We start from the raw sequence: 24,357 nt of genomic DNA, 5'->3' as shown, positions 1-24,357 counted from the left end.
CTGTGGCAGGAAACTGGAGCGCCAAGAGGAAACCCACGCAGACACGGGGAGAACTCCTCAAATATTCATCCCCATATCGGAGTATACGAGAAAGTCCAGGGGAGAACACTCCTGAACTTTGTGTTAGTGTATTGCAAGGAAAGTAAAGAACTAAGTGATGATTGCTGGAGATCAGGTCTCTTCTGACAGAGCAATTAACAACAACAACAACAACATTTATTTATATAGCACATTTTCATACAAACAGTAGCTCAAAGTGCTTTACATATTAAAGAATAGAAAAATGAAAGACATAATTATAAAAAATAAATCAACATTAACATCGAATAAGAGTAAGGTTCAATGGCCAGGGGACAGAAAAAACAAAAAAACTCCAGACGGCTGGAGAAAAAATAAAATCTGTAGGGATTCCAGACCATGATACCGCCCAGTCCCCTCTGGGCTGATTAAGGAATATAAGGCAGACATTTTAAAATGATCTGTGCCCCTTTGTGCCAAGAGGGTGTAATGTAAGTGAGAGTGTTGATACGACTCCATTTATCAACGATTCAGGTACAGTGAGTGTCTTGGGTTGGGTGTGTTTTTTTTTTTGTAAGTCCCGCTTAATGTCCCAAGGATAGGACAGATCATGGCCACCTGAGTGGTATGTCACAGTACAGGATAATAAGTGTGAAGAAAGTGAATAACTTGTGAATCTACTCGAAATCAAGGAAGTGCTTTGTGCAGCCTCTTCTTCTTCTTCTTCTTCTTCTCTGCACCACGAGTGACTCTATGGGAGCACATGCAGGAAATCAAACGGGATTTATCGTAATGAGTTGCTGTCGGTCATTAGGTGGTTCTTCATATCTTTGCTGCTCGGTCCACAGCACTTGGAGAACCACTGGTTTAGATACAATTTCAAGTTGGCATTGAGATGGCCGTAAGAGGTAAAAAAGAAAAGAGAAGAAGAAGAGAAAGCAGAGCGGTTTACCTCCGGGCCAGCCCTGCTCGATGGGTGTGTCGGTCGGAGCGCCACCCATCCCTGCCGCCCCGTCTCTTTCTCTTTCTTCTGATTCTCTTCTGTGCCTGTAGTGCCTCTCGTGCTTCTTGCAACCCACACGGCAGAAGAGAAGACAAAAGGACGGACGGACTTACAGAAATTAAAAAAAAAAAGTTCGCCAAACTCTCGCGCAGCCCGCGCGCTCCCGCACACACACACACACGCACTCGCGCGCAAACCGCCTAGCGGGTCCATTTCCATCCGAGCGGCTGACTGGCTGGCTGGATCGTCACGAAGCGGACCTGTTACTCGCTCCAGAAATAACGCGGACAATGTCGTGGACCTCGGTGCTGCTGTTGCTGCTGTCGCCCATCACCTGTGGATTCACTCTGGCGCAGACTCCAGACGATTTCAAAGGTAAGCCCTTTTGTTATTTATTTTATTCTTTCTTTTTTTTTTTTTTTGCAAAGTGACATACATGCTCGATTTCCTCAAGGCTCGCCGACACGCACTGCCTGCGGGCTGCCAGAAGTAAACGGCTCGAAGGCTGGCGGATCGCAGGGCTGCGCGCTCTTTTTAATTTTTGATTTATTTATTTATTTTTACCCCGCTGCCAGTTTTGCCTTGCGTGAAAGTAGATGCTGTGGGAGAAAGCGACTTGTTTATTGCAGCACCTGGCCATGAGGGATTTATGGGGGCGGTCGATGGGGTGTGCCCCCCCAATATAAACGGTACTTGTCCGCCAGTCTCCTTCCAATTCGACTGTTTGCGAAGCTAACAGGTTGGCTGACGAATGATCGCGCGGATGGGGCTGGGGATTACTGCGTTTGACAGGATGACTCGATCGTCGCTTCTCGCTGGGCGTGCGTGCCTGCCAGGGTGCAAATGCATTCATGCGCGCGATACGGCTGGGGTAACATTGGCTTGTCTCAGATCGAGTCATTCTTTTGTTTCCGAGACAGTGAACTTCATTCTTTTTTATGATGCCTGACTTAATCAATACATCTTCTATAAATGTATAGATATATTTTTTAATCTGTAATATTTTTTTCGATCACAAATATTACGTGATGATTGTTCTAATTTGATTATCATGGATAAGAACGATCACTATCTGTTCAAAAGCTGCCTCTTCTTCTCTTCCCACTCCTCTGCCTCATCAGCTCTCTTCCATGCAGCTTGGCCCTCCTTCGTTTCAAACAAAGTCACAGATATTGATTTATATACCTGTCATACTGACTTCATGTATTTAGAATGTGCTTGTGACAATCAATGTTGTCCCCTTGTCCCTAAACAAGCCCCCCCAGACGGCTGTACACTCGATGGTTTTGACTTCTTTGGATACAAGTGCAAATGGCATGTAAAATGTGTAACGTGCCTGCCTGCGTTCAAGTTCCCGACAATCCAAGACTTAAGTGGATTTAAAGGCTTGGTGGCCAGCTTCACGACTGATTGGATTATCCTTATTCTGGAGCACAGACCTCTTTCACATTGCTCGGCAAGCTTTAAAGGACCCCCAATCAAACCAAAAAGGAGAGTTTCTATCTTATTAGGCCAAATCTTGGTGGAAGAAGAAGTCATTAAAAAGAAGCAGCCCACACACCTCGAGGTGGCACATGACACATGGCTTCTTCCAAAGGTGCAACAATGAAGCCCCCATTTTTCTTTATCTTAAGGAAATGTCACATATACTTTAACCCCCCCAACACCCCTGTACAGAACATAAGGGTGTAACAAAGCCCCCTATTGTTTTTCCCCCTTTACTTCAGAAAATGTCACTTGGGTGAATACGCTGCTGCTTTGGGTCCTTAAATGCCAGCGGTGAAATTGTGCAGGGTGTGTTCATGATGGCTCTCTGCTTCTTTCTGTCTCTCTTTAAAATGCCTTGTAGGCTTCATCTGCAATCAAAGCAAATATCACTTGATAACAAGTCACCCTTTTGTATTCTGAAGTAGCCTTAAATCCCCAATGTGATTTAAAGTCCTCCAAGCTATAAAGTGTAGAAGGTAATAACAGATGGACGCCTTCCTGCTGGATCTAAATTTTCAGTTCTTTTCGACAATCATCTTTGTTTCTTGTCTTCTTGTCTTTCTTGCTAGCCGATAATCCATTCATTTTTAGAGTGATTACTGTTCACAACTGTTAGAAAGGGGACTCTCATTTTATTTAATTATTATTATTTTTTTCCCCTTGAAGTGAGATCCATTCTATTTTTGTGGTCACCACGGAGTTTTTAATTCGCCTGACGTAATCGAATCCACGCTTGATAAAAGGTTTTAAAGGAGCAGTCGGGGTGTGGCAGCTCTTTTCAAGAATATTTGTGTACTGATAGCAGCTGAGCAAGCTGTGTTTACTTTGAAAATAATTTGTTTGTCGGTATGCCAGTCCAAGTGCCCGCTGTTGCCCGGTGTATATTTGTAGAATGGGTTAAGGAAAGGAAGCAAAGGTTTGTGTATGTGTATGTGTTTTTTTTTTAAATGGTGGCCCGGTTGTCATTGCTAGCTGTCCCATCCCATGTCGAGATATTGTTCTTTTGGGGTCCGGATGGATTCCAGAATTGTGGTAACTCCTTCCTGGGTTGTCCCCCATGAACTCTGTTATGTCCGACTTGTCCTCTTCATGGACAGTAGTGCTTACATTATAAAGGAAAGCTGACAAAGCAGAATTTAAACAGCGATCCTTTGTGTTGCGCTGCCCTTCCAGTCTCGTTTAGGCCTCACCCAGCATCACCCAGCCAAAGTGCACGATACTCCATTTTATATTACAGTAGGGTGAAGCAGCAGGTGGCATTGCCCAGGTATGTCATGTTATGCTCTGCTCATTTAGCCTGCTAGCCTGGCTTCAGTCTGTTAAGGTGTTTCATTTAGTCTGAGCCAGCAGGTGGCACTGGTGTGCAAACTGTAACACACAGGAAATGAAAAAAAAAAATCAATGGGACCCCCCCCAGGGTCTAGATTTTACATCCTAGTCTATCTAGTCCTTATGGTACAAGAGAGTAACTAGGCCAAATTTGGTCCATCTTGGCCAAAGGGTGTGGGATTAGACAGGCATTCTATTATATGGACGGGAATGTGCGGGTTGGCTCCACAGTCCTCGGCAACTTGAACCCGGAACTGTCGATAGTCATAGACTTGCGGTTCCGATTTATTTGTGCGAATCTGAGAGAAATGCAGTGGGCCAAGAGGATGTGGGCGGGGCCGTCCTCACTCATGCACCAGCTTTGGGGCGTGTACCTTATCTCCGCTTAGCTAGCAAATGAGAGAACTACTCCACAGATTTGGATTGGGTTATTTTCTAGAATTTGCTTGAATGTTCCAGTTGATTTTGCGACTTCTCTCATCACACTAAGTATCAGAGTTCACTTGCAGTTCCGAATTGTTTGTGTGAATTCGAGAGATATGCAGCAGGCCAAGAGGAGGTGGGCAGGACCTTCCTCACTCATGCGCCAGCCTCAGGGCGTGTACCATACCTCTGCTTAGCTAGTGAACGAGAGGACTACTTCACGGATTTAGATCGGGGATTTTTTTCTAGAATTTGCTTGAACATTCCGGTTGATTTTGCGCTCAGTATCATAGTTCATGTGCGGTACCAATGTATTCACGCTAATCCAAGAGAAAGGCTGTGGGCCAAGGGGAGGGAGACATGTGATGTTAGACATAGGGAGCCGGGCAGAGCCTTCCTGATTCATGCAACCAGCCTCCGTTCAAGTCGGTCAAACCTCTGGCCACGTTTTGGAGCGTAACTCGCCTCTGCATAGCTAGCGATTCTGTTTGTTCATTGATTTTTAAACTTTGTCCTGTTTCACTGCTACGCTGGCAGAGTCGCGGGGGGCCGGCTAGTATATATATATATATATATACTGTGGTGGCTGAGTTTGCATGTTGTCTGTATGGGTTTCCTCCCACAGTCCAAAGACATGCAGGTTTGGTGTATTGGCGATCCTAAATTGTCCCTAGTGTGTATATGTGCGTGCCCTGCCTGGGGTTTTTTTCCTGCCTTGTGCCCTGTGTTGGCTGGGATTGGCTCTAGCAGACCCCCGTGACCCTGTGGGTGGGATAATGGATGGATGGTGTGAACGCTGGCCCGGACACAGACAGACGGACATCATAATTTCACCACACACCGTTTATTTTACAACTACTATATACAAAGTCTACCGTGCAGTCACACCCCAGTGCCTCCAGCACCGATCCCCCAAAGTCCAGGCCACTCTCTTCCAGTCTTGGTGCCTTTCTCCTGGCCGCCTCCCGTCCTCACTCTAGCTCCGTCTTCCTTCCTCCCGACTCTCGCCACGACTGCTGGGAGGCGGCCCCTTTTATGGGAACCCGGATGGGCTCCAGCTGCTTCCCGGCACTCCTCCGCAGACATGCCCTTGTGTGGCGGAAGTGCCGGCTGCGTACCCGGAAGCCGTCCGGGTGTCCCCTGTCGTCTTCCCCCCAGCACTTCCTGGTGTGGCGGAAGTGCTGGGCTCCAGGGCTGTTCAGGCAGCGGGCACCGCCTGGCGGTGGCCACGGGCCCCTACTGGGCTGGGCTTCCATGCCCCTTACCCGAGGCCACCAACATAACCAGGGCGGACACCCCCTCGTGGTCTGGTGGAGGTACAGGCCCTCCTCTGGTCCTCCTGGGTGTCCTGGCCAGGCTGCCACAATGGATATATATATATATATATATATATATATATATATATATATATATATATATATATATATATATATATATATATATATATATATATATATATATATATATATAATATATATAATATAATATATAATAGTGATACTAGAGGGCACTGTCACTCCTCTAACCCAACATACAAACATCCAAGACACCAGGTAAAAGCACAAAAAGGTTATTTAATTCTCTCCTTTGTGCCTCTAAGCACCCCAACCACCATACACAGGCAAGTAATACTTGTAGATTAAATTAAAAATACACACAAATCACTACAATTCTCTCCTCCACACCTCCCAGCAAGCTCTGTCAACTCCCTCCCAACTCCGGCTCGCTTGCTGGGTTCCCAACAGTCCTTTATATAGTCCTTGACCTGGAAGTGCTTCCGTTCTTCCTCTGACACGACTTGCCAGCACTTCCAGGTCAAATGGAGGGCTTGAGTTTTCTTCAGCCCTGAAGTACTTCGGGGCTTCCGTCCTCGTGACTTGGGAGTACTTCTGGGGCTACATGGGAAGCAAAATTCCCCCTGTCTCCCTGCAGCATCTCCTGGCGGTACCCACAGTACCCAGTAAGGCTGTGAAGCCGAACTCCATATCCCTTGGTACCCTGGGGCACTGCAGGGAAATCGTCATCTACCGTTCTGGGGGAGGCACTGTCCCAAAGTAGCTGCATTTCCCCATCCTTCCACTCTTTGGGCGTGCCGGCCGTCCGTCCCTCACAATATATATATATATACTGTATAATTCTAACTGTGTGTTTCTGTGACCCTCCTCGTTGAATCAGCACCTATTTGTGCCGCTCATGTACATCACAGACTGACAAAAGGGCATCTTTGTGGCACAGCAGTTAACGCTGCTATCTCAGAGCACAAGCAGACTGGGTTCCCATTTAGGCTCAGTGACCGCTAGTGTGGAGGTCCCATGCTCTCTATATGTTTAGTCAGGTTCTACTCCAGATATTCCAGCTTGCTTCCCACTTTTCAAAAGACTTGCCGTAATTGCCCTGTGGGTCACTCATGAACAAGTCCTGCACTTAGAATACAACTAGTAGAGGCCAGAGTTCAAACATTAAAGATTTTATGAGGAATATGGAATATAAGGGAAGGTAACATGGAAAGGTGGTCCCCAGAAGTTTAATACACACGGTAATATAATAAACGTTACGCTTGTCTGGGTCTGTCTCGGCTAATTGCTGCCCCTGCTGCCACCTTGAGTAGGGCTATGCCTTATCTACTTAACCTTCAGTCTGTTCACACCTACTTTCTCACAGCCCATACAGTAATTTCTCTGACCTCCTCCTCCTCCTCTATCTTCTTCATGCCAGAGGAGCCCCTTCCTTCGTCCTCCACCTCCCAGCTTCCAGAGTGTTGATTTGGAGGAGTACTTTTGGTGTCATGCGGTCCTGCCTGTGAGGCACTTCTGAATCAGCCAGGTTCATGGCTGCCCCAGTGGAGTTCTCCTCAGTGCTTCCTTGTTTTCATATCCCTTGAATTTTCAGGGAAAATTAAAAAAACAAGCCCTAATCAACCATAGAGGAGTCTGGAAATGAAGCAGCATTCCTGTCTACCTGGAGGTCTGGTACCTCCCATGAATGAGTCGTCCATATTTCGTTTACTTTGGCCTCCTGTGCAGTCCAGAGAATTTCCAAGACCAATGTCAAACCCTTTGCTATGTGCTATGTTAACTCTAACTCTAACCCTAACCTGCTGTCTATTTTATTAAAATCATGTTGAGATAATAAATGGGGTAAATTCATAAAGCAAACATTTTACTCACTCGCACCAAACTGAATTATGGGAAGGGGCCCAATCCAGAGCCGTGTTGTACCTTGTGCTCAGCTCTCCCGGGGTGGGCCGTAGATCCCAAAAATAAGGTTTAAGCTGATCCATTAAATGGACGGATAATAGAAGCTATCATGAGCCGGTGACAGATGGCAGACAGACTTCCAGCCTTAATCCAGGTCATTTTATACCTACAGTGTACACATTTGCTGTCACTTTGATGGCTCTGTCCTTGTTTTTTTGGTCCTGGCTCCATGTGAACTGGTTGGTGGCAGGACTGGCACTCCAGACACCATAAAAAACCTCAGCCTGTTCCACTGCATCTGAACTTGTGTGATGTGGAGGTGTCACCCATGGCATGGCTGCACTCGGGTCCTAATCTGGGGTCCTGAGGTGGTTTGTCATGTGGTGGGTGTGGCAACGTGCTGTGTCCGCGCCTGCTCCTAACCTCCTCCTCCATGAGAACTTGAATTGGGTTTGTGTTTCGAGGTCTGCATTCATGTGTAAAGATATTACACAGTATTAGTCAGCTAAAGAGTGGCATAGCTGTCAGTGAAATCACCTCACTTCCGTGGAATTTCATGGTTATTGGCATGGCTGTCTGCCAGGTGATTCAGGAATGCGTCACAATCCCCTGCCAAAGACAGCGTTACCAGAGGCCTTGAAGTTACTCTTGCCAGGAAAGTCGGCCGTTGAGCTTGGTGTGGGTATCTGGATGTTCCACAGTTTCTGGCCTGGCCTGGACATTGGCACAGTTGATTTTTTTTTTAATTCTGGCATTACATTTTTCTCCTACATCTAAAACACCTGCATGTCTTATCAACTGCCTTTCCTGTGAGAGGTAGAGGGGATGTATTTAAGTGTCAAATGTTACACACAGGACAGGAATCCCCATCAAGGGTTTACCTGTAGCTCACCCAGCTTGTTGTGACGTAGCAGCTTTGGGCGTTGGCTGATCTGTAGGGAAGCCGAAGAGTTATTAGTGTCACATGAAATTCTTAGTTACATATTATTTAACCCGAAGCAAATGACTTTACAATAAGAGCCAAAAAAAATGACATCCACCTTCGTAAAAGGATATGTGTCTGTGGGTCTGTCTGCATGTCTCTCCAGTTGCTGTGTCTCTGCCATTCTACAACCATTTTTAGTAAGAAAATGCATTGCATTTATCAATCCAACAGATGGCGCATCACAAACATTTAACACTGCTTTTACAAATTTCATACCAAATGTCACATACTGGAGACACATGCATTGCATTTGAAATTCCTTGCATTTGCAATTCCAACAGATGGCACATCAGAAACATTATGCTTTTAAGAATCCCATGCCAAATGGTACATTACAGAGACATGCAATGCATTTGTCATTTCAATGGATGGCGGATCACAAACATTTGTAGTAATAAAATGCATTGCATTTGTACTTTCAGTAGATGGTGCATCACAAGCAGTAACACTGTCTTTATGAATCCCATAACAAATGGCATTATAACACAGACATATGCATCTGATTTGTCATTCCAAAGGGTGTTGCATTGCAAACATTTGTTGTAATAATAATAATAATAATAATAATATGGAAGGCACTATATAATAGATAGATAGATAGATAGATAGATAGATAGATAGATAGATAGATAGATAGATAGATAGATATGAAAGGCACTATATAATAGATAGATAGATAGATAGATAGATAGATAGATAGATAGATAGATAGATAGATAGATAGATAGATAGATAGATAGATAGATAGATAGATATGAAAGGCACTATATAATTGTGTCACACCAATAAAAGAAAAAAGGAGCCAAAAAAGATTTGGGGTAACCACCCAGCATATTTTAAGTTGTTCTGTTAAAGTGCCCGCACCTACCCTCAAGCCTCAAGGCTATCATCCCCTAACCAAACCCTAACCTAATATATGACAGGACAGGAGCGCAGTTCTACTTAACTGTACTGTTTTAAATGCTCGTACTTACTGTATATAATGTTGTGATGGTGTCATGTACTCCGTATTGTCTAAATCTATGGTCCACGTTATGTGTATGGATGGGAAACCACGAGAAATTTCTAGAAACTGTATTGCCTGGCAATAAAGTTCAAGTTCAATTTCAAAAGCAAAAATTCATAATACTTTACATAGCACTTTTCTCACGACTCAAAGCGCTCATCAATTGCAGGTTAAGGGCCTTGCTCATAGGCCCAACAGAGTAGAGTCCCTTTTTGGCATTTATGGGATTCGAACAGGCAACCTTCCGATTGCCAGTGCAGATCCCTAGCCTTAGAGCCACCACTCCGCCATGAAAAAGCAAGCCCCATAATACTCCACTGTTAAAAATTAGCAGAAATAAATTTCAACATCTCTATATACTGCATATAAAATCCAAAATCTGTTATGTCTGTCCGCTTTTCATGAGAAAACTACTTAACAGATTTAGATCTTTTTTTTTTCTATAATTTACTTGAATATTCCAGTTGATTTTCTGACTTCTCTCATCGTGCTAAGTGTCATAGTTTGTTTGCAGTCCCGATTTATTTGCGCAAATCCAAGAGAGAGGCTGAGGGGAGGGGGAGGTGGGACCTCAGGAGTAGGGAGCCGGGAGATGCCAACCTCCATTTGAGTCGCTCTACCTCATTCCATGTGTTGGAGCGCACCTTTCCTTTCGCTTAGCATTGATACCTGTTTCCTTATTGATTTTTAAAGTTTGTCCTGTTTCACTACTCTGCAAATGGAGCCGTGGGGGACCGCTAGTATATATATAAAATCCAACGTCTGTGTGTCTGTATTTTTGTCCGCTTTTCACGAGAGAACTACTTAACGGATTTAGATTGGGTTTTTTTCTATAATGTGCTTGAACACTCCAGTTGATTCTGTGACTTCTCTCATCACGCTGAGAATCATAGTTTGCATTCAGGAGCGATATATTCATGCTAATCTGAGACAGAGCCTGTGGGCTGAGGGGAGGGGGAAGCATGACGTTAGGAATAGGGAGCTGGACGGGTCCCTCCTCACTGTCCTGTTTCACTAAAATGTGGGTATAGCCGCCGGGGATGGCTAGTCTTGACTATAAAGGAATGACATTTCATAAGCAGGCTATTTCTATGACCGTCAAATATTTTTGAATCTCTAGGGACAGCGGAGCATGAAAGTGTCATGAACTCGGGTGAGTGCCAAGTCCCAAATGGTTAAGGCAAACAGCTCCAGAATTGGAAGAGTCTTTTAAACTTGAGGTTGCAAAACCAAACCAAAAAAAATAAAAGGTCAATGAAGAATTCTTATAAAATACTAGCTGTGTAAGCCTGTGCTGTAAAACGCCCGGGTTCCTAGAAACCATGGATTCTGGCACTTCAATCAATTGCATCATTTGTTCATTACCGGTGAAAGAGTGAGTTTCTCTTTGCTCGGCTATTTTCATTTTGCCGATGTGCTCGCCTCACTTATGCATTAGTGGTTAAGTGAGTTTCTCTCTCCACAGAGGTTTCGTTTTATCGAAGTACTCGCCTTACTTATGTATCAGCAGCTAAGCGAGTTTCTCTATCCTCTGAGGTTTCATTTTACCGATGTGCTCACCTCTGTTGTCTATCAGCAGCTAAGCGAGTTTCTCTATCCTCTGAGGTTTCATTTTACCGATGTGCTCGCCTCTGTTGTCTATCAGTGGCTAAGCGAGTTTCTCTTTCCTTGGTGGTTTCGTTTTACCGATGTGCTCACCTCTGTTGTCTATTAGTGGTTAAGTGAGTTTCTCTTTCCTTGGTGGTTTCGTTTTACCGATGTGCTCGCCTCACTTGTGTATTAGCAGCTAAGCGAGTTTCTCTCTTTTCTTGGTGGTCTCACTTTGGCGACAGAGTCGCTTTCTTTGAGCTTCATGCTGTAGCCTCTCACTTCTGGGCCGGACAGACACTTCCACGCGTAGACGTTTATAGATAAGAAAAGATTTTTTTATCGAAAATTCTCTGTAAACCAATGGAAAGCCCTGCTGATCACAAAATCCCCAGAAGGATTTGTTTTAACGCAATAGGAAGTTAAATGGCAATCAAGTCCCATTAAAACAACAAATCCAATGAGACATGTCGTCCTTCAGATGAGACGTGGTCCTGACTCTCCGTGCAACTTTCGTAACGAGTTGAGGGGCCGAGTTGCTGATCGCGGCCTGGTCATTCTAGCGTCCCAATCACCCCCATCTGTTTTATCGAGTAAGGTCTAATAGTGACCCCTTTGTTGAGCAGACCTTAATAAAATATCTAAAATCCCAAACATTTGGCACTACCTGATCAGGTACGTCAGCACTTCCTTCCCTTTTACTTTCTCCGTCTGTAACCTCAGGTGATTAGACAGAGTAAAGAGACAGGCAGGAGTTAAGTTACACATTTAATTATGTATTATTGATAAAAATGGCCAAAAATATGAAGGAAGGAGAATTCTGTGTAAATATTTTCAGCCCATAACAGAGGCAGCTCTTCAGTTTCGCTTGCTTTGCTCCCACTGCTCCTTAGAATGGAGTACTGTAGCAGGCCTCATGCCTGCCGCAAAATGGCTGCCGGGATAGAGTTGTCTTAATTCATCATGGCCTTCTCTTCATGGCCAGAGGGTGACAGAGTGACCAACTTTATATCATTCTTACCAACTAATGGGGCGTTGGGGTACAGAATGACCTCCGATTCAAAACCAATCATAAACAGACCAATAGAACTAGCGTACCAGTCCCTTCCTGGGTAGACACCGATGAAAGCGATCCGGTACAACTCGTCCTGTCATTGCTTTGTTTAGTCAGTTTATGGCCTACCTGTGGTTTGTAGGCCCATGTTAGTCCAAACACAGTCGCCGTTGCCAAGCTGGTCTGATGCTCCATCTCTCCTCCATAAATTCCTCATCCCGAGTCCATCCGAAAGTCTCGGCAGGATCAAAGCACCGCTGATCTCATCAATGAATTACTGAAATGCTATCTAATATTACATTTGCTTTTCAAATACAGACACACAAAATATTTATCGACTTATATGCTAGAGGCCAGTCCATAGCGCCGTCTCCCTCTCTCTTTCTCTCTTCTTCACCACCAGAAAGTACTGGAGTCAAATGGCTGCCGTGGCATCATCCAGGTGGATGGTACACGTTGGTGGTGGGTGAAGTGTTTCCCCCCACTTCACAAGTGCCAATGTCTCGTTCTCCGTCTTCTTCTTGAGGTTTGAACACTTTCCCGATATCAGCTTAATGACGGCTCACTAGTCACGCTTATTATGATTCACGCACTTTCTCACCGTCCCCTTGCAATGGATTCTGGGCTACACCTTGTGGCTTGGTGAGTCGTTTGGACTTTAAACTGCAGGGTTGATTGTTCATTCCCTGCCGCTGAGGAACTGTAAAAAAATGTCGGTATTCGGCTGTAGCGTATCCTAATCTTGTATGTTTCCTAAAGGTGTCACAATAATAATATAATAATAATAAATCACCACACACCCGTTCAGTTAAAATGCGTGGTCTTGCACCCACAGCGTCAGCTCTCACTGTTCAACGTTCTGTTCTTCATTCTTCATTAATTTTATTTAAGTAAGCTCTTCACTTGTAATAACATGCATTTATTTAACATGTTATATTTGTAAAATTGAATTGTTTAGAGGGCGGCACGGTGGCGCAGTGGGTAGCGCTGCTGCCTCACAGTAAGGAGACCCGGGTTCGCTTCCTGGGTCCTCCCTGCGTGGAGTTTGCATGTTGTCTGCGTGGGTTTCCTCCCACAGTCCAAAGACATGCAGGTTTGGTGTATTGGCGATCCTAAATTGTCCCTGGTGTGTATATGTGTGTGCGCCCTGCCTGGGGTGTGTTTCCTGCCTTGCGTCCTGTGTTGGCTGGGATTGGCTCCAGCAGACCCCCGTGACCCTGTAGTTAGGATATAGCGGGTTGGATAATGGATGGATGAATTGTTTAGAATATGACTCCCTACTTTCCTTACTGTTCATAAGGAAGAGCTCCAATGACTGCAATTCTACCTCCGCTCCAGGGGTTGGCGCTGTGTCCGAACGCCGTTTCTCTTCCTCCCTCCGTAGACCAGATGATTGACGACTGTCACACCTCTGAGGGTCAGGATCCGCCTCTTCCTGCCGGAGGACTCAAAACCGAAAGCTCCGCCTTCTTTGTTAGTTCACTTGGACTTCCGGTCTGTAAAGACGTCACCGCAATTATTGCGTGCTTTTTTCTGATTTGGGTTTGTGACCAGGGTGGCCCCCCCCAGCTCCTTATCGTCATCATGTCCTTCTCTTATGCCGTAGATTCTGTCGCTTTGATGAAAAGTATTGCCATTGTTCAAAATCACCGCATTTTATTTGATACAAAGCTGCCATCTATTTAAAGCAAAGCTCAGAGGAGATTTATAAACTTTGCACAAGCTACTTGTCACCCGGTTGGTGAGATGCCTGCCAGTACCCCGCACTTTGAGACGTAGAAACAAAACAAAGAGAGACCCTTCAGTCCGAGTGGCGTGCTGTGCTAATCTCATGATCAGACGCTTTCATTCATTTTCACTGGCGGTGGAGGTCAAAGTCTCGTTTCCATATCATGCCGATCTGTAATGGCAGCAAGTCCTTTGGAGATGAGCTGTTCTGCTTTAGGCGGGCTGTTAAGAAGGGAGAGTCCTCACCCTAATGGCCGCCAATTGAGTGCTTTGTGCCTAAGGACACGCACATGGCCAGGCGTGATTCGGGGGGTGATTCTTTTGCCTTTGGGTGTGATAGCGTTGGTGAGATTGTGGTGACATTTACAGAAGCCCGCTATGTGCGACTAATGTGGTGGGCATGGTATTTGTTATTTAAGGAGTATGAGCTTTAGTGGGTAATGAGTAAGATGAGACTGAGTCATAAAGCCTAGAGATAACATGGGAGGAGGATAAAGCATGAAATGTGTCTTGAGCTGCGTACGTCTTGCTAGGAGCCACACTTGTATGGAGTCTGACTCCCTTTTACACACAAAGGGGCCGAATCTGGAGACTCACCATCATGAGAATTTCTCATCCCATTGCCGAAATACACCCAGCGTAAGCCCCTCGACCGAAAAGCAGAACCGCTTGTCTGCCTGCGTCTGCCCCTTTGCTAGCCAACTCCTCGTCCTTCCACTCTCGTCCTCCTCGCTTTTAAGTGAATGGCTCAGTAGATGTTTATTGCATGCTTCAGCAGATTGTTATCAGCAGTTTCAGTAATGACCCTCATCGTACCCATTCAGGCAATTGATGTTAAATTATAAATGTCGGACTCACTTCATGCCAGGACTTCTACCACAATAACACGAGTGGCATTGCTCTCATGATAACCATTACATGCTACTAATAAGGTACGGCAAGCACAGTGCAAATTATAAACAGTAATCTGATTAGCTTCAATAGAAATGCACCACATCATCCTGAAGATGGATATTAAATATTTAATGCAGGAAACATGACGTCCGAGAGGGCACCAAATCAGCATTATTGGATTAGGATTAGGGTTACCACAAGGAACAGGCCTGCCTCCATCTCTCTTCACTCTGTACTCCTCAGACTAGAAAGATAACAGCAGGTCAGGTCACTTGAAGACATTTTCAGGTGGTCCTTCACTTATGGGGTCTGTTGATAAGGGGGGCAAGACAAAGGAGAGGAGTCAGGGGAGAACTAACTGCAACTTAACATCAGCAAAACTAAAGAACTGCTTATTGACTTTCACCAAAGAGCTTCTATGCCTGGTCATTGTTCAGGGAGTGAATGTGGAGGTGGTCCACTCCTACAAGTACTTGGGGGTCCACATCAATGACAGGTTGGACTGATCTAGGAACACAGAGGAGCTGTAGAAGAAAGGGCAGAGCAGACTCTTTAATCTCAGGAGTCAGGAACTCCTTTAAGGTGGGCCGTGACATCCTTCACATCTTCTACAACTCTGTGATGGCCAGTGTGGTGTGCTGGGCTGCTAACATCACTTCAAGAGAGGACCACCAGATCAACAAGCTAATTAAAAGGACAGGCTCAGTTATAGGACAAAACCATGATCCCCCTGGAGATAGTATGGAAGGGGAGAATTAAAAGAAAACTGAGGACTTTCAGACAAGAAATCATTCAGAAAAAGTGTGGCAAGAAACTCGACTGGGGGTCCGTTATACCAATGGCAGTATCTATCTATCTATCTATCTATCTATCTATCTATCTATCTATCTATCTATCTATCATATAGTGCCTTTCACATCTATCTATCTATCTATCTATCTATCTATCTATCTATCTATCTATCTATCTATCTATCTATCTATCTATCTATCTATCTATCTATCTATCTATCTATCTATCTATCTATTATATAGTGCCTTTCACATCCTTTGGAATAACAAATCCAATGCATATGGCTCTGTTATGTGTCGTTTGGTATGAGATTTGTAAAAGCAGTGCTAATGTTTCTTATGTGATTGCTCTTGGATTGACTAATGCAATGCATTTTATTATGACAAATGTTTGCGATGCAACACCCTTTGGAATGACAAATCCAATGCATATGTCTGTGTTATAATGGCATTTGTTATGGGATTCATAAAAACAGTATTACTGTTTGTGATGCGTTATTTGTTGGAATGACAAATGCAATTCATGTGTGTGTCTCTGTTATATGCCATTTGGTATGGGATTCATAAAAGTAGTGTTACTGCTTGTGATGCACCACCTACTGAAAGTACAAATACAATGCATTTTATTACTACAAATGTTTGTGATGTGCCATCCATCGAAATGACAAATGCAGTTCATGTCTCTGTAATGTACCATTTGGCATGGGATTCTTAAATCTATCTATCTATCTATCTATCTATCTATCTATCTATCTATCTATCTATCTATCATACATATAGTGCCTTTCCCATCTAGCTGTCTGTCTATTAAACAGTGCCTTATCTATTATTAATTATTGTGTCCATCTGTTTATCCATCTATTGTAAAGTATACTGTAACCATAAGGGGTGCCACTGAGCTCCAAACCATAATCAATAATGCCCAACACGTTTCCAGGTTCAGTGTTAATGTTTTTATTCGCTTCCAGCACCTTCTTTATACAATCAGCCACCACCACAATACACAAATCTAATTTCTCTCCATCCTGCCTCTTAACTCTGACTCAGTCAAGTTCGGCTACTGGCTTCCTTTTTATACCAACCTGGGAACTGCTTCTGGTTGTCTGGAGCATATCCAGATTATGTAAGAAGCCAGGTAGTCTTCCCCTGGCAGCGCCATCTGGTGCAATCCAAAGTAGAATGGGAGCACTGGCTGGTTAGGTGACTTGGTCCCACAGTGTTGTCATCGCTCAATGCCATTCAATAGAGCGTCATTGCGCAGTAATCAGCAGTTCCATGTGTACTGATGATTACTTATTTCTTGGGTGAGAACATTGGCAGGTTTAGATAGATAAATCTTTATTGTCATTGTCACTTTTACAACGGAACAACGAAACTGAAGGTGCTGTCGACACAGTGTGAGGCATAAGAGTTATAAAACAAGAAAAAGAATAGCAATAAAAGTACATTCCAAATATATACAAATGACTCTTGTCACATATACAAGTTGCACTGGTTGACTTACAGTAAGGTCTGTATTGCACATTTAGAGAATGATATGGAGCAGTTTTACTTGAGTTCAGCGTTTTGTACATTTCCATATATTCTTTCCACGGTGAACTCCGCCACTATAGTCACTATAAAGATACGTTGCTGTTGTTTTAATATTCCACCAGGTGTGCACTGGCAGTTTTAGTGATTTCATCACATAGTCACTTGGAGTGGAGAATTAAAGCACCAGACGTGTAGTTTGCTAAGCACAGCTCCAGAATGAAATCCAAGCTCAAGCGCCTTACGGTTGTGTTGCAGTTCTGCAGCGTGTCCCAAGGTAGGTCGACTGAGTTATCGGTGAAGTTTCAGCTGCCAGCCTTTTTGTTTTCTATCCACCTAATGTGCAACCTCTGAACCTTTCTGGAGACGACTCCATGGTTGAACGTTAACATTTCCTGTTTACGGGACATCGTATCGGTAAGCCTACAGCCGCTTACACTGGAAAAACAATACTTTTTTAATGTTTTGCTTCCTGGAAAGATAGCTTCAAGCTGAGCATAAATACGATTTCAGATTGCTTGTCACTTCTTAGGAATTTGGAGAAACATGAAATAAATTTTTATTGAACTTGGGCTGTTTATTTGCTTAGTGATCCTGGCACATTGCATTATTTCAAGTAGAAGGATGGATGGATGGACGGATGCTTTGCTGCTGATTACCATTTCTACTCCGTCTCTGCCGCTTCTCATTTTGGTGTCTAACAGTAGTCAGCCAACATTGATGGATTCCACTTTTCCTGATCTGCGATGGTCTGGCACCCTGTCAAGGGTTTTGCTCTTTTCTTGTGTCCTATGCTAAGTGAGACAGGCTTCAGACCCCTAAAGTGACACTTGACTGGATTAAGAAATCCATTGACTGGTTAGAAAATGACTTGACATGTGACACTTGCGCTGTTACCACTTTCTTATCTCTGCAATGTCCTGCTAAAACCTTTCACCACATTCATCACTGGGTGGACTGGGGTTAGCAGGGCAGAAGCCAAAATGTGAATGCAGAAAATGGATCTTTAGAGAAGTGTTGCACTTTATGGGTTTGTAGGCATGGAGCTCGTTGTCAACCAGCTGAACGTAGTTTGGTGCTCTGTAGTTGCCAAGAAAAGTCTCAACAACATCCGTGAATGTCTTCGGTGGGATTTCCTCTGTCCATGCTGGCAGATCTGCTAACAGCTTCTCATGGATGACGAGCATTTTAAAGCACCAACATCTGCTTTCAGAATGGGAGATCTGGAGCTTAAAAGTACCCCTCATGAGAGGAATGTAGGAGTCATAGTGGACTTGTCACTATCAACTGCCAGTCAGAGTTCAGAAGACATTAAGAAGGCTAACAGAGTGGTAGATCATATAGCGCCTTGATGTGTGCAGTGTGCACACCTAAGATACAGACAGGACAAGACAGGACAGGACAAGACAAGGAAAGGCAAAGACACATTAGGAAAGGGTAGGATAGGAAAGGAAAGGACAGGCAGGACAAGAAAGGACAATACAGGGCAACACAAGATAAGATAAGGCAATGAAAGGCAAGATAGGATAAGATAAGATAAGATAAGACAGGACAAGGTAAGATGAGATAAGACAAGATGAGATAAGATAAGACAGGACAAGGTAAGATGAGATAAGACAAGATAAGACAAGATGAGATAAGATAAGATAAGACAAGACAGGACAAGGTAAGATGACATAAGACAAGATGAGAAAAGATGGGGCAAGACACGGAACAGAAAGACAAGACAAGACAATGTAAGAAAAGATAAGATAAGAAGAAGGGGGGTCAAGATATGAAGTATTAAGACAAGGTAGGATCAGAGAGGTCAAGACAGGGTAAGATAAGATACGATAAAATAAGACAAGACAGGATGGAGTAGGGCAAGTCAAGAAGGGATAAGATAGGATGGACCAGGGTAGGGAAAAGATAAGGTAAGGTAAGTCAAGACAAGACAAGGTAAGATGAGATAAGACAAGATGAGAAAAGAAGGGGCAAGACACGGAAAGGAAAGACAACACAAGACAATGTAAGAAAAGATAAGATAAGAAGAAGGGGGTCAAGATATAAAGTATTAAGACAAGGTAGGATCAGAGAGGTCGAGATAGGGCAAGATAAGATAAGATAAAATAAGACAAGACAGGATGGAGTAGGGTGAGTCAAGATGGGATAAGATAGGATGGACCAGGGTAAGGAAAAGATAAGACAAGATAGGATAAGGTAAGGTAAGACAAGACAATGTAAGAAAAGATAAGATGAGATAAGATAAGAAGAAGGGGGACAAGATATGAATTATTAAGACAAGGTAGGATCAGAGAGGTCGAGATAGGGTAAGATAAGATAAAATAAGACAAGACGGGATAAGATAGGATGGACCAGGGTGGAGATAGAAAAGGTAAGATAAGATAAGGTAGGGTAAGTTAGGTTATGACAAGACAAGACAATGTAAGAAAAGGTAAGACAAGATAAGATAATGCAAGAAAAGACAACAAGACAAGAGCATACAAGATAAGCTAAGATAAGATAAGAAGAAGGGGGGACAGGATATGAAGTAATAAGACAAGGTAGGATCAGGGAGGTCGAGATAGGACAAGATAAGATACGATAAAATAAGACAAGACAGGATGGAGTAGGGCAAGTCAAGATGGGATAAGATAGGATGGACCAGGGTGGAGATAGAAAAGGTAAGATAAGATAAGGTAGGGTAAGTTAAGGTAAGACAAGACAATGTAAGAAAAGGTAAGACAAGATAAGATAATGCAAGAAAAGACAACAGGGCAAGAGCATATAAGACAAGATAAGATAAAATAAGACAAGACAGGATGGAGCAGGGCAAGTCAAGAAGGGATAAGATAGGATGGACCAGGGTGGGGAAAGGAAAGGCAAGATAAGATAGGATAAGGTAAGGTAAGACAAGACAAGACAATCTAAGAAAAGATAAGACAAGGCAAGAGCAGATATGATAAGGTGGGGTAAGGTAAGGTAAGATAAGACAAGACAAGGCAATAGCAAATCAGACAATATAAGACAAAATAATATAATATAAGAAGAAGAGGGAATTGGATATAGGGTAAGGCAAGTCAAGATGGGATAAGATTAGATGGACCAGGGTGGGGAAGGAAAGGTAAGATAAGATAAGGTAGGGTAAGACAAGACAATGTAAGAAATTATAAGACAAGATAAGATAATACAAGAAAAGACAAGAAAAGAACAGACAAGATAGATAAGACGAGAAGAAGGGGGCAGGATATGAAGTGTTAACACAAGGTAGGATTGGAGAGATCAAAATAGCATAAGATAAGATAAAATAAGATAAGACAGGATGAAGCAGGGCAAGTCAAGATGAGATAAGATAGGATGGACCAGGGTGGGGAAAGGAAAGACAAGACAATGCAATGAAAGATAAGATAAGATAAGAAGAACTGACTTTCTTTGTTTCACTAAGGACAGCATTCAATGAGATTACAATAGCAAGTTTTCCTTAAACAGCACATATAATAACTATGTTGTAAATATTAAAAGGTATAAAAAAGCCACATTGTAATCAGTGTCTAACATTCTAGGATCGATTCAACTTTAAAATAATATTGCACATATATTACATTACAATACTGTACACAGGAGAGGTTAATTAACGTGATCAAGTATTCAGTAGTTTTTCAGTCTTGCTGCGCCCGCATGAATATTCCTGTGTTGTTTCCAGGAAGGCAGGAGTTTAAAGTAATGATGTGCCGTATAGGGGGGTCTCCAATGACATTGGAGGGCTTGCTTTGACGCCTGGTCAGGTAAATATCCTCAACCGCTGGCAAATGTGTTCACATTAGCCATTGCACTGGAACACCAAGCTGCGCTACATTTTCCACTGCGTATCGATAGAAGTTCACAAGAAGGTCCAGGGCAGCCTTCATTTCTGTCGTTTTCTGAGGAAGACGAGGCCGTGCTCTGCCTTTTTGATTGTAATTGATGTGTGTGTAGCCAAAGAGAAGTTTCTTCCCTAAGAATTTGAAACTGGAGAGTCCGTCCACAGGTCCATCATTTATGATGAACAGCTTTCTTTCCCTTCCTGAAGTCCACCATAATCAGAATTATCACGGCAATTTTTTTTATTCATGCAGCTGCAGAGTCTGATTTATTCAAGTTTCCTTTTATAGTAATTGTTGAAGATATTATTAATTTGTATTTGATTTGTTGTCGACGGTCCTTTAATGTATATAGTATAAAAATAGAATCTTTGTCTTGTGATTTACTCCTCCAATATCTATCACCATATCTGAGTATACGAGAAAGTCGAGGGGAGAGCACTCCTGATTTTTCTGTCTAGTGTCTCTGGTGGTCTTACATGTCTATAGCTGAAATTCCAGAGCCCCTGAGATGGTTGGTGGTTATGATTTTGTTAAATTTGTTTTTTTATGGTGTGATTTTCATGTTGGGACAATAATAATAATAATAATAATACATTTTATTTATATAGCACCTTTCTCATGCTCAAGGCACTTTGTGGTTTTATTACAAGCGTGTACTGAATCGGATTTTTCTTTTGCTTTTCCTTTTTTACTACATTGCTATCACATGTGTTATTTGAAACTTTTGACTGTTTATTTCAGTTAATAGGAAGTAAATAAATATTCCATCCATCCATTATCCAACCCGCTATATTCTAAGTACAGGGTCACGGGGGTCTGCTGGAGCCAATCCCAGCCAACACAGGGCACAAGGCTGGAAACAAACCACGAGCAGGGTGCCAGCCCACCGCAGGGCATAAATAAATATTTAATCACAAAAAAAAAAAAAACAACATGTTTGCCCACGGTGGTCCTGCACTGGCCCGATGCCAGTTTGTTTGCTGAAGTCTGCAAGACTGATCTTAAAGGAAGTGCGTCGGTGCCGCCACATCAAACTGCTTTGTGGCACAGGCCATCATGCAGTTCGATTTAAAATTACGTGGCTCTCATAATCCATCAGAAAAGCTGCTGAACCTTCAAACAACACACACACTCACACACACACCACTGCCTGATTCAAAGTGTGCCAGCGATGCGGCTTGCTGCCCTATTGCCTGACAGCTCGAGTTTCTCCTTTCCGTTTTCATCATTAGGACTCGCTGATTTTTTCAAATGTTTCTGTCAGTCCGCTGCCTTCTTTTTCCTAGGAGCACACGTGTGCTTTCTTCATTTTTGAAACTGAGGGTTGTCAGCCAAAACCAGAAGTCCTCCTCATGTTTCAGGAGTGGGTGAAGAGCCAGAGGGGCTCCACATCCTGATTCGGATTGGCGTGACACCTCGCGCTCTAATCCGTCCCGGTTTTAGGGTCTTTCCTCATTTTAAAAATACGATATCTTGGCAGACTCTAGTGGAGCAAACGGTGCCTGATTTGTGCGGCCTGCACTGTATTGACTTGACTGGTGGAAGCACGGGCCGCAAGTACGGTACTCCATTAAAAGAGAAGCGGCCCCCAATTTGCAGCTTTGAATAAGGTGGGCAGCTCCTTTCCAGGTTACAGGTCAGTGTGGCTTATTAACTTGCTCACTGTCATAAACTGAGTAGTTGACCCTGAACTGGTGACCCTGTGGTTTCCACCTCTTTAACTTCCCTGCCACCATGTTGACTGCTTCGTTTGCTTTTCTCTGATGTCAGCATGTGCCCCTTGTTCGTAGATTCATTGTGCACTGCTTTTTGCTTTTAGTTTCCTTATAGTCCATGGCATATATCCATCCATCCATTATCCAACCCGCTATATCCTAACTACAGAGTCACGGGGGTCTGCTGGAGCCAATCCCAGCCAGCACAGGGCACAAGGCAGGAAACAAACCCCGAGCAGGGTGCCAGCCCACCACAGGGCACACACACACCTACCAAGCACACACCAGGGACAATTTAGGATGGCCAATGCACCTGCCCTGCCTGTCTTTGGACTGTGGGAGGAAACTGAAGCAGACACGGGGAGAACATGCAAAGTCCAAGCAGGGAGGACCTGGGAAGCAAATCCTAACTGTGAGGCAGCAGCGCTACCCACAGTGCCACCATGCCGCCCTTTTATGGATTATTTATTTATTGACAGTGGACACTATTAGGGCTTTAATTGTTTTAAACTAGGGGGCTCCACTCCCTGCTCACTTTGCTCACCAGCCCCCAGGTTTGGTTACCCGGATATACAAGTTAAAGAGATTGTTATTTTCATGGGAATTGTTACATGTGCATTATTTTCACTTTTACTTTAAAACTTTAGGAAAAAACAGTCAGTTAGTCTCCAACCCATTATATCCTAACACAGGGTAACGGGGGTCTGCTGGAGCCAATCCCAGCCAGCACAGGGCACAAGGCAGGAAACAAACCCCGGGCAGGGTGCCAGCCCACCACAGGGCACACACCAGGGACAATTTAGGATGGCCAATGCACCTGCCCTGCCTGTCTTTGGACTGTGGGAGGTAACTGGAGCAGACACGGGGAGAACATGCAAAGTCCACGCAGGGAGGACCCGATGGCATATACCGTAGGAAAAACAGACTGACTAAACCTTAACGTTTATCTGGGATACTCCAAATCTGGATCTCCATTTGTCTGACAAACAGCGCGTTTACATTAGAGGCGGGGAAAAAGAATTGCAATTCTGAAGTATGGCGATTGCCGGATCACCAGGCTGATTAAAAAATCAATTTTTAAATTACAAAAAAAAAAATGTTCCAGCATAAATGATATGGTGTGAAGAATTATTACAGACAGTTAATTAAGAGTTGTGTGCAGCTGGGCATGTGCTGTTGCCATGGTAACGGTTTCGCGATGTAGGGATCGTAATCAGAGGGCACCGCTTACTTACGCCACCGCTGCCACCGCCGCCGCTGCTCCAATGACGTCCATACGTGGTTGCTGCACACGGACACATTTTGCTGATGGGACGCACGCCCTGAAAAACGGTGCGAAAACGAGAACAGGGGGTTTGTTAAATCTAAAGCCTGGACTTCACATTGGATTTTCACAAAGTAAAAGGAGAACTTGAGATGTTTACTAAAATTTGCCACGGTAAAGTCAAGAATTGTGAGAATACCACTCATATTCGCCGGCATATCGCTCGACACCACCTGGACGTAAACTCTGATGGCACCAAGCCTGCAGCGCTATGCCAAGTAAGCAGCAAACCGCACGCACAATTTGAAGTAAAATCCCCAGCAGTTGTGATAGGGCAAAATGGAAAACGACATCTATTGGGTATTTTAAGGGCAAGGAACTTCATCCATCCGCTGTAATTGAGAATGTGGGATTCAGCAACACCATTCATACTCTCGAGCCGAGGTCAGATACGACAGTTCCCGAAATATGCCACGAGGCTAAATCTGACTTAAAACTGTTAG

General features: G+C 43.8%; 1 protein-coding gene across 2 annotated transcripts in view; it reads left to right on the top strand.

Annotated features, from left to right (window-relative positions):
• The first annotated feature begins 1,044 nt into the window (after positions 1-1,044).
• LOC120523050 (CD44 antigen-like) overlaps positions 1,045-24,357 on the top strand; it is a 144,000-nt gene continuing 120,687 nt past the window's right edge. Inside the window, exon 1 of one of the 2 annotated variants that reach the window (XM_039744003.1) lies at positions 1,045-1,396. In XM_039744003.1, the coding sequence (XP_039599937.1) occupies positions 1,312-1,396 (85 nt within the window). In that variant the 5' untranslated portion in view covers positions 1,045-1,311. The remainder of the gene's footprint in view (positions 1,397-24,357) is intronic. The other variant, XM_039744011.1, reaches the window with a different exon arrangement.

Source organism: Polypterus senegalus, chromosome 1 (assembly GCF_016835505.1).
Source record: "Polypterus senegalus isolate Bchr_013 chromosome 1, ASM1683550v1, whole genome shotgun sequence".
In the NCBI taxonomy this organism is placed as follows: domain Eukaryota; kingdom Metazoa; phylum Chordata; class Cladistia; order Polypteriformes; family Polypteridae; genus Polypterus; species Polypterus senegalus.
This window is presented reverse-complemented; position numbering and strand designations above follow the sequence as displayed.